The sequence below is a fragment of the Zosterops lateralis genome, assembly GCF_965231275.1.
Source record: "Zosterops lateralis genome assembly, contig: HAP1_HAP1_SCAFFOLD_192, whole genome shotgun sequence".
Lineage (NCBI taxonomy): Eukaryota > Metazoa > Chordata > Aves > Passeriformes > Zosteropidae > Zosterops > Zosterops lateralis.
The window spans coordinates 59,451-71,800 of NW_028154498.1; the positions used below are offsets into that span (position 1 = coordinate 59,451).

Genomic DNA, 12,350 nt, shown 5'->3' on the forward strand with positions numbered 1-12,350 from the left:
GCTGCAAGCAAAGTTACAGAAGTCCCCCTGAGTGTTGCTTTTCTCGAGAAAAGAGCGCTTTACAGCGCTTTCTGGCTGCTAGAGACATGCAGAAAGAGCAAGTGTGGCAGAATGTGTTCCAAAGCAGCTGGAGCTACCACGGGCTCCGGACAGGCTTATTTTCACTTGGAGAACACAGAAAACACACCAAGGTGCTGCTGCAAGCAAAGTTACAGAGGTTTCCCAGAGTGTTGCTTTTCTCGAGAAAAGAGCGCTTTACAGCGCTTTCTGGCTGCTAGAGACATGCAGAAAGAGCAAGTGTGGCAGAATGTGTTCCAAAGCAGCTGGAGCTACCACGGGCTCCCCACAGGCTTATTTTCACTTGGAGAACACAGAAAACACACCAAGGTGCTGCTGCAAGCAAAGTTACAGAAGTCCCCCTGAGTGTTGCTTTTCTCGGGCAAAAGAGCGCTTTACAGCGCTTTCTGGCTGCTAGAGACATGCAGAAAGAGCAAGTGTGGCAGAATGTGTTCCAAAGCAGCTGGAGCTACCACGGGCTCCGCACAGGCTTATTTTCACTTGGAGAACACAGAAAACACACCAAGGTGCTGCTGCAAGCAAAGTTACAGAAGTCCCCCTGAGTGTTGCTTTTCTCGAGAAAAGAGCGCTTTACAGCGCTTTCTGGCTGCTAGAGACATGCAGAAAGAGCAAGTGTGGCAGAATGTGTTCCAAAGCAGCTGGAGCTACCACGGGCTCCGGACAGGCTTATTTTCACTTGGAGAACACAGAAAACACACCAAGGTGCTGCTGCAAGCAAAGTTACAGAAGTCCCCCTGAGTGTTGCTTTTCTCGAGAAAAGAGCGCTTTACAGCGCTTTCTGGCTGCTAGAGACATGCAGAAAGAGCAAGTGTGGCAGAATGTGTTCCAAAGCAGCTGGAGCTACCACGGGCTCCGGACAGGCTTATTTTCACTTGGAGAACACAGAAAACACACCAAGGTGCTGCTGCAAGCAAAGTTACAGAGGTTTCCCAGAGTGTTGCTTTTCTCGGGCAAAAGAGCGCTTTACAGCGCTTTCTGGCTGCTAGAGACATGCAGAAACAGCAAGTGTGGCAGAATGTGTTCCAAAGCAGCTGGAGCTACCACGGGCTCCGGACAGGCTTATTTTCACTTGGAGAACACAGAAAACACACCAAGGTGCTGCTGCAAGCAAAGTTACAGAAGTCCCCCTGAGTGTTGCTTTTCTCGGGCAAAAGAGCGCTTTACAGCGCTTTCTGGCTGCTAGAGACATGCAGAAAGAGCAAGTGTGGCAGAATGTGTTCCAAAGCAGCTGGAGCTACCACGGGCTCCGCACAGGCTTATTTTCACTTGGAGAACACAGAAAACACACCAAGGTGCTGCTGCAAGCAAAGTTACAGAGGTTTCCCAGAGTGTTGCTTTTCTCGAGAAAAGAGCGCTTTACAGTGCTTTCTGGCTGCTAGAGACATGCAGAAAGAGCAAGTGTGGCAGAATGTGTTCCAAAGCAGCTGGAGCTACCACGGGCTCCGGACAGGCTTATTTTCACTTGGAGAACACAGAAAACACACCAAGGTGCTGCTGCAAGCAAAGTTACAGAAGTCCCCCTGAGTGTTGCTTTTCTCGAGAAAAGAGCGCTTTACAGCGCTTTCTGGCTGCTAGAGACATGCAGAAAGAGCAAGTGTGGCAGAATGTGTTCCAAAGCAGCTGGAGCTACCACGGGCTCCCCACAGGCTTATTTTCACTTGGAGAACACAGAAAACACACCAAGGTGCTGCTGCAAGCAAAGTTACAGAAGTCCCCCTGAGTGTTGCTTTTCTCGAGAAAAGAGCGCTTTACAGCGCTTTCTGGCTGCTAGAGACATGCAGAAAGAGCAAGTGTGGCAGAATGTGTTCCAAAGCAGCTGGAGCTACCACGGGCTCCGGACAGGCTTATTTTCACTTGGAGAACACAGAAAACACACCAAGGTGCTGCTGCAAGCAAAGTTACAGAAGTCCCCCTGAGTGTTGCTTTTCTCGAGAAAAGAGCGCTTTACAGCGCTTTCTGGCTGCTAGAGACATGCAGAAAGAGCAAGTGTGGCAGAATGTGTTCCAAAGCAGCAGGAGCTACCACGGGCTCCGGACAGGCTTATTTTCACTTGGAGAACACAGAAAACACACCAAGGTGCTGCTGCAAGCAAAGTTACAGAGGTTTCCCAGAGTGTTGCTTTTCTCGAGAAAAGAGCGCTTTACAGTGCTTTCTGGCTGCTAGAGACATGCAGAAAGAGCAAGTGTGGCAGAATGTGTTCCAAAGCAGCTGGAGCTACCACGGGCTCCCCACAGGCTTATTTTCACTTGGAGAACACAGAAAACACACCAAGGTGCTGCTGCAAGCAAAGTTACAGAAGTCCCCCTGAGTGTTGCTTTTCTCGAGAAAAGAGCGCTTTACAGCGCTTTCTGGCTGCTAGAGACATGCAGAAAGAGCAAGTGTGGCAGAATGTGTTCCAAAGCAGCTGGAGCTACCACGGGCTCCCCACAGGCTTATTTTCACTTGGAGAACACAGAAAACACACCAAGGTGCTGCTGCAAGCAAAGTTACAGAGGTCCCCCTGAGTGTTGCTTTTCTCGGGCAAAAGAGCGCTTTACAGCGCTTTCTGCCTGCTAGAGACATGCAGAAAGAGCAAGTGTGGCAGAATGTGTTCCAAAGCAGCTGGAGCTACCACGGGCTCCGGACAGGCTTATTTTCACTTGGAGAACACAGAAAACACACCAAGGTGCTGCTGCAAGCAAAGTTACAGAAGTCCCCCTGAGTGTTGCTTTTCTCGAGAAAAGAGCGCTTTACAGCGCTTTCTGGCTGCTAGAGACATGCAGAAAGAGCAAGTGTGGCAGAATGTGTTCCAAAGCAGCTGGAGCTACCACGGGCTCCCCACAGGCTTATTTTCACTTGGAGAACACAGAAAACACACCAAGGTGCTGCTGCAAGCAAAGTTACAGAGGTCCCCCAGAGTGTTGCTTTTCTCGGGCAAAAGAGCGCTTTACAGCGCTTTCTGGCTGCTAGAGACATGCAGAAAGAGCAAGTGTGGCAGAATGTGTTCCAAAGCAGCTGGATCTACTTAAAAATGAAAACTACACGCTCAGGTTTGAACCCCTAAAGGGCATGGAATCACTCTCAATTTTTGTTGCATAAGGGCATGCAGATTGGAACAGTCACCTCCAGTGGCCGATGAATCCATTGTTTTCATTGTAATTCAATTCCAGTCCTTCACTTTATCAGCACAAAAAAAGAGAAAGGAAGTGTTTGCTACATTCTCAGCTTTAGTAAGATAAAAATTAAAAGAATCATCTGCAGATAATCCCTATCTCTTGCTAGCAATCCCATCTGGTATCCTGCTATAATTTCTGACCCATATATAAAGTCCAATTTGTAAGTGTCACAGCCAAGGATGAATGGCTTCAATGTGAAATATTTTTTTTAAAACTCAATTTCAATTGAACTAAGATTCTGCAATCACTGATGTGTTTATATGTGTCAGACTGCTGTCAGTCATTCCTTCCTCCAGATGACTATTGGAACCTCTTAGCCAAATAGCTGCCTAACTTCTCACAGGGCCTCCAGTCTCAAAGCACTAAAAATGTCTACAAAATTCATTAAAAGAGCTGGGCACGTTTAAGAGATTCGGTAACTTACTGAATTCAGTCAGTATGCCGCAGTATCTGCTTCACGCAAAACTCAACTACATTAGGCACAAAAATAGTCTGCGGATGTGGCATTACAGCCGAAAGCTCCAGCTAGGACCCACAGTATTCCAAACTGGAGTGTCCCACAATGGGATATTTAGCCATAAAAGCAAGGTTTCATAGTTACCACTAGGTCACAGAACAATATTCACAGCACCAGTTGAAGAAAGGAAGCAGGATGCAGCTTCAGCATGTTATTTTTCTCTCTTACCTGGCTGGTTGGAAGACTTCACTCCCACTGTATTTGTGCTCTTGCCCTGTCCCAGCAGGCAAGAAGATGTATTAGTTGTTCCTGTTGGACGGATGTTCTCTCCTGAAAACTTCTCAGATGTCCTGGTTACTGCAGTAACAGGAAGGTGGGGCATCTGTAAGGTGACTGCAGGGGCATGGGCTTCAGGGGAAGAAGGTTCCGACATCTGAAAACAGGTCAGTTCACGAGTGACTTTTGCCTGACCTGAATAAAAAACGGGAGAGAGGCAGAAAATTTGCTTGCAGATTTGTAACAAAGTTACAAGCCAATGTCCAGGCAACATTTTACAAATCATTGGATTTAATCCCCTGTGAAACATTGTACCATCTATGTAGCAGAAACAACCCTAGTGCAAGTGATCCTAGCAGCTATCAAACTTACTCTACGTGAATCTCAGCAGGAACAATGTCTATAGATCATTAATATACTAGCATTTGCATTCAGTGAGCTTCTCTTCCTCTGCGCAGCCCTCGCTCCCAATCTCCTGCCCCTGTTAAGGAAGCAGCATTTTTGTTCTTTTCATGGTTTTTCGAAACACTGTATGACTCTCTAAACTGGAGATGGTTAAGTCCTTCCTCCGCTGACGGATGATGGAAGTGGAGGGGTGACTTGCAAGATGTTTTGGATGCAAGACTACAATGGCACCCAGCATAGCAGGCCTTATCACTCGTGTCTCAAGTTAATGCAGCAGTAATAGCCTCTAATTTATGAAACATTATAGCACATGCTTTACAGTAAAGCCAAAGTTTTAACATTAAACTCGAAATTATGAAATAAAGTGTCGGCGCCACAGGACAATATCCATCCTGAAACTACAGCAAATTCTAACCCTTCCCAAATGTGAGATTTGCTCTATGACTGACAAGATCGTGTACTTTACAGGCAGTGATGCTTCATTTCATGCCCTGTTCCTACCTGATGATGAAGATCGATGCCCATTTTCAATGATGGAAGAACTAAACACTCTTCTAAACTCAGGTTTCTGGTGGTCATCCAGGTCTACGCTCTGTCAGAACAGACAACAGACACGGCAACTAAATTTCAAACGGCAACAAAAGTGAGAAGAGTATCCAGAAACACCTGCCAAGAACAGATCTTCCTCATGCAAGTGACCTCAAAATAAGAAAGGAACAATTACCTAACCCCAGGAGCCAAGGCTGCATACAAAACATTGGCAATGCATAACTTAAATCAATCTTCACACACTTGTCCTTAACAGACCCCAAGCACCTAGGAGGTGTTATCTTTTATTAGATAAAGGTATCACCATCCACTGTGATGGTGATAAACAGAAGACCTTGTGTAACAGTGGAGAAATTGATTGAGATTGCCTGGAATACTGCTCTGCATTTTTTTTTCTATTTGCTGCAGAAAGAAATTACACTGTGAAAACATATTGTACAAGCATTACAAAGTAATTCCAGTCCTAGCACATTACATATTATATTATAATCTGTAACTTCTGTAAGGATAACTTTTTTTTCCTGGGAAAAGCATAAATTTTCCTCATAATGTCTGTCAATATAATTCCAGAAAAATCAGCCAGGAATTTTTTCATGGGTTTAGTGGGAAGTTGCCGTTTTGTTTTTTGGGTTTTGTTTGAGTTTTTTGGCTGGCTGGGCTGGGGGTTTTTGGGGGGTTGAAGCGGAACATTAAACCACGAGAAACTGCGCAATTTTTGGCTGCATAACTAAAGGAAGAAGAAAACTGCTTCACGGATGCATGATTACTGCAGTTAAGTTTCCAAGAAGCAGGAGCTACAATTAGTAGTGAGAAATTCTCCAACACGCAGTTCACAAAAAGTCTCATTGATTGTGTAGTTGCATCAACATGTTTTAAATTCTGGAAAAAACCCAACTATTTTGAAACTTTTGTATTTATCAAGAAAATGGTACTATGTGAGAATACATTCAGTTATCACTAGCTGCCAGGATTGAGAGAATTACAACAAATACTAGTTATAGAAACCATGCAGAGTCAGGACTTCGGAGCTTTTATTGCTGCATTTAGCGCAATTGAGATCCCAGTCAACAATTATTGCCCATATTCACAACTGAAATGTAAAGCATAGCTAATGCAGCTCCCTAGAATCTACCCATGGTATACAGTTAGAACCGTTTAGCCATTCATGTCAGCCATTATGACCTGAATGTGAAGAATGCCTGTGCAGGCTGTAAACATCAATCTACTTTTATAAGCTGGGGAGGTGTGGGTGAGTAAAATCGTCAAACGACATAGTCATTGCAAAGGTCACGCAGCATTCTACACACTGCACTGGCTTTCTAATGCAATGACAAGTCCTGCATTACCTTATTTCATGCAAACCCGACCGCTATGGTTTGGCTAACGGTGCCAAAAGATAAACTGATACCAGGCTGGAGGATGGGGAAGAAGGCCCACGTGCTGACAGAACAGTGGGATCAGATTCTGATGTGCATTTAGTGGTGTCAGGCTGAAGTACTTTCAAAATCCACTTTGGAGATGCCAAGATTCTGACAAACCCATGTGTTTAGCAACACTTCTATCAGGGGTGGTCACATAGATTATAAATAGCAGAGTGATAACTACATATATCTGTACTTCATAATAAAAAGCACTCATTTGTACAACTCATGTGACAACAACACGAAGAACTGGTCAAGTTGAAGAAAAGAAAGTGAACACTAATATTTCAGATGCCTTATCCAAGCCTGCTTGCAGAACTAATCTCTGTGTAGCTCAGATCTCCACGTAATGGATGATAAGACTTTCCATAGTTGTAGGGCTGCTGGAATTCCTTCTTTGCTGCAAAGAAGTATAAACTTTGGAGATCCATAACCGGAAGCTGCAATTATTGCAAGCCAGTGGCAAAAACTCAACACGTTCAGAAAAAGTAAGCGCCAGATCACAAGATTAGAAACAAAAGAAATATCACTTATTTCCTCGCTGAACCTCTAAGGTGCATGTCTGTTATGTCTTCAAGATTTTGTCCACAACAAGGTCAATTTCTAGAAGGATGACAGACACAAATGATACTACTCTCTCAAATGAGAGATTTCAGTCATTCAGTGTCTTTCATAAAACCACCAGCTACCACAAGGGTCACAATAAAAGTCATCGGCTCTAGAAATGCTGTTTATCTAGGAGAAGTACATCCACAGAAAGGTTTGGGTCAGAAGGGATAGTAAAGATCACCCTGTTTCAACCCCTTGCCACGCACAGGGATTCCACGCATCAGATTGGGTTGCTCGGGAGCCCATTCTGGCCTCAAACACTGACAGGGATGGGTCATCCACAACTTCCCTGGGCAACCTGTGCTTCACCACCCTCTGAATGAACAGTTTCTTCCTAACAACCAATCTAACCCACCCTCTTTCAGTTTAAAACCATTGCCCCTCGTCCTGTTGCTATCTGCCTGTACAAAAACAAGTCCCTCACCCCCCTTTTTGTAAGCCCCCTAAAGTACTCAAAGGTCGCAATGAAGTCTCCCTGAAGCCTTCTCTTCTCCAGGCTGAACAACTCCAGCTCTCTAAGCTTATCTTTGCTGGAAATACGTAGGTCATTATGTACACCTGAGTCACGTCTTATGCAGTTACTCACAGGCTGACTAACTGCTGGGTGCCATTGGGTCACCAGGGAGCCAATGGGAAATACTCGTTTAGACCTTCATAGGTGGTCATAGCCAGCTATCTCTCTCTCTCTGCAGCTTTGACCACTGCAGGCAGACTCTCTGCAGCCGTCTGTCCAACAGACAGAAACTTCTCTGACGGTTTTAAAACAGAACACCCTTAAAGTACTTTTAGTCCTCCCTCTTAACAAAGGCATCACACTCAATCACAAAAACTACGGAAATATCATAACTTGCAAAGCTCCTGCCAAAATGTAAAATCAGATCAAGAACAACAAAAAAGATATCAAAACTCTTCTTTTGTAAGTGCTCAGTAGCTCAGGTATGGCTCCACGATCCAGATTTTCAAAACTAACTCTTCAAATATCTCCTATTTTCCACCTTTGTGGAAGCAGCTCTCAAGATTCTGGTCTAGTTAAGAGAGCTGAATTGAAGGCTGGTATCAAACCAACAGGAAGACTCACCTCCAAATCAGAACAGCTAATGGCCATTTAAAATTCCACCTAAACCAGCTTTTAGACCACTGTATAACAGCTTTCGAGGACATCATAGCAGAAACTGCCCAGATTAAAATTAAATGGAGATTTGTGTCCTTACTTCTGAACTATGCTTGGAACTCCCTGGATTCATTTTTTCCCCCCCAGTTAAATTACCATGAAAAAATCTAGCAATATTAGAAAATAATGGTTCAGATACCAAAGATGCTCAGAATCTCCAGTATCTAATTAATGCTGCATCAACCACACAGTAAAAAGGAATTCAACTGATAAATCTTTTCGGGAGCAAAAGAGCTCGTCTTGGTTTGCTGCTATTTCCAGGTCAGTATTATTTGCTTCTCATATCTCACACTTACGTAGAAGTATTTACTAAGATAAAAGTATCATCAGTTTTACCATAGATATTCGTGTTTCTGAAAACATACACAGTGCCATTTATGTTATTCCATTTGAAATGTTTTGGTCATATAACCAGAAACTGGAATCAACTGAAGGAACAGTGTTCATTACAGAGAACGCAGGTGACTGGCACAGCAACCAAAGCTCGCTCTTTTGCCATTTGTGTGCAGCCACATCAGAACCTGACCCACAAATTCATGTTTTCACTGCACAAATTTGGTGTGTATAGCTGTAGCGGCACCTCCCATAGTTCTCAGTACTGAAATTCCCTTTTGGTCAGCTCTGCTAACTTGGGAACTTCTCCAACCTAAATTGTTGGGAGGGCACTGAATAACGATCAGCACCTAATTGATCTTCCCTGAACCCTCAAAGCAAAGCAGGAGGGTACTCACACAAACAAAAGCTCATACTGAGCTTTAACATGGACACGGATACCTAAAGCTGGACATTACCGTAACATTGACGCGAGATTCTCCATACTGGGAAGTATACTAGACCGTGAAATGGAACGGGGAACAACAATCCCTTGTCCCTTCCGTATCACCCAGCTTACACCTATTCCTTGCAATATAAGCAAGCGTGGATAGCTCCGCAGAACAGAAAGGAAGCAGTCTATAAATTGTATGGATGGTGTTTACCTTTTTCACATGGGGGGAAAAGTGGCAGTTTCTACAATGTATCAAACGGCAGCTTTACCTTTTACCCAGAGGTAGGAAGCCCAATGTCCGCATTCACGGGTCAGTAGGAATGAAGAGGGTAGGAATGCAATACAGACTCTGCTCATTCCCAATTCTAGTGAATTTAATTTCCAAGCTTTTACTTTTTAACCCCAAGTCTGCATAGACCGCAGACCAGTTTTTTAAGCTTCAACAGTCTTAAACCCCCCTCAAGACATGCTTAACCAAGAGGACCTAAACAAGCTGTCTAAACAAGCTGTCATCTGTGAAAGCCAAGTCTCTGGTACCCCGGTTTTATGTGCCCAAATCACAGCGTACTGTCCGGTAGTACTCTCCTGGCATCAAGGTTTGCACAGGAACTCTCAACTCTTCTCGCAGAGACAGACACTGAAAAAGGATTACATAAAACATCTCAGTACCAGATGAGCTTTCCACTAAGTGGTGTTTCTATGCGCCACACGTTACAACGTTCTGTTACACTGCAGGAAGTTTTATCACTGGGAGGAATGACTGACTACGTCTGTGCGAGTTTAGCTACCACTGACCCCGCGTCGCAGAAGAGGAACTCCGTGTCCTTAAACGTTACCCCGTGCCAACGCAGTCTGGCAACAGTCGTGAAGTATCCTCTTATGCATGCCCTTGGCCCTCCCTCCTGCCGTCTCCCAGGCCGCTTACTTGGCTCTGGCCAGCGACCGCTAGCTTGGCACGACTGGAGAATGTGTCGTCGGCCGAACCTTGCTCCGGCGAGCCGGGCCCCACGGCCGCCTCGTTCACCCAGTCCTGCGGCAGCCCCGCCGACCGGCCCAGGGCCTCCACCTGCCGAGACAGGCGCTCCAGCTGTACCCGCAGGCGCAGGTTCTCCTGCTGCAGCTCAGAGACAGCGTGTGCCAGGGGGCTGGCGAGGCGCAGCACCTCCTCCACCTGCCGGCCTACCCCCTGCTTGAACAGCTGGATGTCCACATGGATGTCCCGGACGGCGCCCCGCAGCATGTCCTCATAGCGTCCCAGGCCGTCACAGACGGTCTGAGCCTCCCGGCTGTTCAGATCCTCGATCTCGCCGGCCATGGTGTCCACGGGCCGCAGGCTACGCGGGCAAGGACGGAGGGGCTCGGGAGCGGCCAGCGGCGGAAGCCTGATCGTCTCCCCGCTCGCCGCCGCCTGTCCTTCTCTTCGAGAGCTCCCTGTGCCTCCTGGCGGCCCTGACCCGGCCCCCGGCGCCGCCGGGCACGGCCCGCTCTCCTGGGGCGCAGGAGGCACAGAAGCGGCGCGAGTGGCGCGGCTGCAAGGTCCGCCCTGCTCCGCGTTCACTCCTTCAGAGGGGGAGATGGAATTTGGGGAGGCAATGGTGGAACAAGCCGGGAGAAGGGGCGGGGCCACGGGCTCATTCACAGCTGCCCAGGGACTTTAGGGCCCGAGAGGGCCGGGCGCTGCGGGCTGCGGTGTGGGGCCGCGGGAGCGAGACGGCACGAAGCGGGCGCCAGCGCCGGGCTGGGTGAAGGAAGAAGTGGGAGATGTGGGTTGGAAAGGAATAGGAGAGAGACAGAACGAGGGGAGGAGCGGTTAGTACCAGAGCCTTCCCAAGTTGCTTGGTCGATGACCATGTGAAAGTATGCACAGGCTGTCTCTTTCGCGGGAACTCGGGGGCAAAAGTAAAAGAGAAAGGTCTTTGAGGGCATAGAGACAGAAATGCACGCACATACACCCTTAGACAAACCGCCAAGTTGCTGCCCATGAAAGCGCAGAAACTCATAACCGGCATGTTCACACTTAAACGTTTCCCATACTAGGCTGCAATTCGATGGGCATTAGTATTGAGCTGCCAAGTCGTCTGGCAGATCCAATCTGTGTGCATGCGGGAAGAGACACATTTCTGCCAAACTAGCCAGAGCCACGATGCAGAATGCTTTCAAGCATATTCTTTACTGCAGCACAAGACAAAAAAAAAGCCTCACAGAAAAAAGGAATCTGAGAAATACTTTAAAGACATTTGTGTCATCAAGTAGCCTATATCTGTCAGCCCTCTATGTCAAATAGCTACAACTTCTTTGGTAAAATTAAACAGTTGGCAATAGTAGTTCTCTTGCAGCAGCAAGTAGCTAAGCCTATAAACCTGGAATATGCAGGGAAAGTTGTAGTTCTGCCCTAGTCAGTATGGGTAAAACCCTAAAGCAATAATAACATAATTCAATTACCATTAGCTCACAGGCAATTTCTTAGCATATACAACCTTATCTAAAAATACATATATGTGTGTGTGTTTATTGATCTTGGCAGCTCATAGTCCTAATAGTGTAATTCTTTGGAAAATACTCTTCCTGGATGGTAAATATTTCCATTTTTACAATATTTTCAATTACTAAAGAAAACTTACACTTCATCACAGAATAACTATCTAGTAGAAAATTCAGCTTTCTGATAAAAGGTGTTTTGAAAAAAAGTTTCCAACCTATTCTCAGTTAGGTCTAGCAGAGCCAAGCAAATCAAATTTTGTTGCTTCTTATAGCTGACAGGCAACTTTTCTGTGTCTTTTTACTCATAGCAGGAATTATCGTAACATTGAGATCACGGTGGCAGAAGGCAACAGAGTGTGCACAAGGCACGTGTCCGCAGATGTACGTGCAATCGCATACATCCAAAGGCAGCAATAGGAGAAGCCATTCCCTGATTTGTGCAAGGTATTCAGCTCCTTTGGCCCTGCTCGCTCACCACAAGAAGGACTAACGATCTCCGTTATACCTAAGGATGCCAAGCCCTGTAAAGGGTAACATTTAAGAGACAACAGCCGCTGCCATGGCTGCAAACTTTGTTTTCTCAATACTGATCTCGGGTATCTGAGACCTGGTCATCCTCTCCTTAGCAATCACTATCCGATCGTGTGTCTGACAGCGTTCCACAGGCTGTTCCAATTCTTTCCAGATCAGAGTTCTAGCTTTTCATGGCATAAAGCAACCCGATACTCTGGGATAGCTCCAGCTTACACAAAACTGCCAGCCAAGGGGAAGGCCTCAGCAGTAGGACTTTTTTTGTCAGCACCTGTCTCAAAGCTCTCTACTGCAGAAGAAGTGGAAAAAAAATCTACAGTCACTTCACCCAGACCAGTTCCTTATTCACACCTCCTCCTTAGCACTTGCTTCACCAAGCACAGCATCTTACAATGTGGTTTATTATTTTGCACAGCACTCAGCTTACCCCATCTGGAAAGAGGTGATACCA

At 46.1% G+C, this 12,350-nt stretch overlaps 1 protein-coding gene across 2 annotated transcripts; it reads right to left on the reverse strand.

Annotated features, from left to right (window-relative positions):
- Positions 1–4,049: 4,049 nt before the first annotated feature.
- Positions 4,050–10,335, reverse strand: LOC310923681 (smoothelin-like protein 2). Of its 2 annotated transcripts, none has more exons than XR_014592674.1 (3): positions 9,099–9,508; positions 4,873–4,963; positions 4,050–4,161 (listed from the first exon to the last, which is right to left on the reverse strand). XR_014592674.1 is itself a non-coding variant. In XM_083885605.1 (3 exons), the coding sequence occupies exon 1, from the start codon at positions 10,200–10,202 to the stop codon at positions 9,765–9,767; it is 438 nt and encodes a 145-aa protein (XP_083741731.1). In that variant the 5' UTR covers positions 10,203–10,335; the 3' UTR covers positions 4,142–4,161; positions 4,873–4,963; positions 9,724–9,764. The 2 variants fall into 2 exon arrangements, 1 of the variants encoding a protein (XP_083741731.1); XM_083885605.1 differs by lacking the exon at positions 9,099–9,508 and adding an exon at positions 9,724–10,335 and having other exon boundaries at positions 4,142–4,161.
- Positions 10,336–12,350: the final 2,015 nt, after the last annotated feature.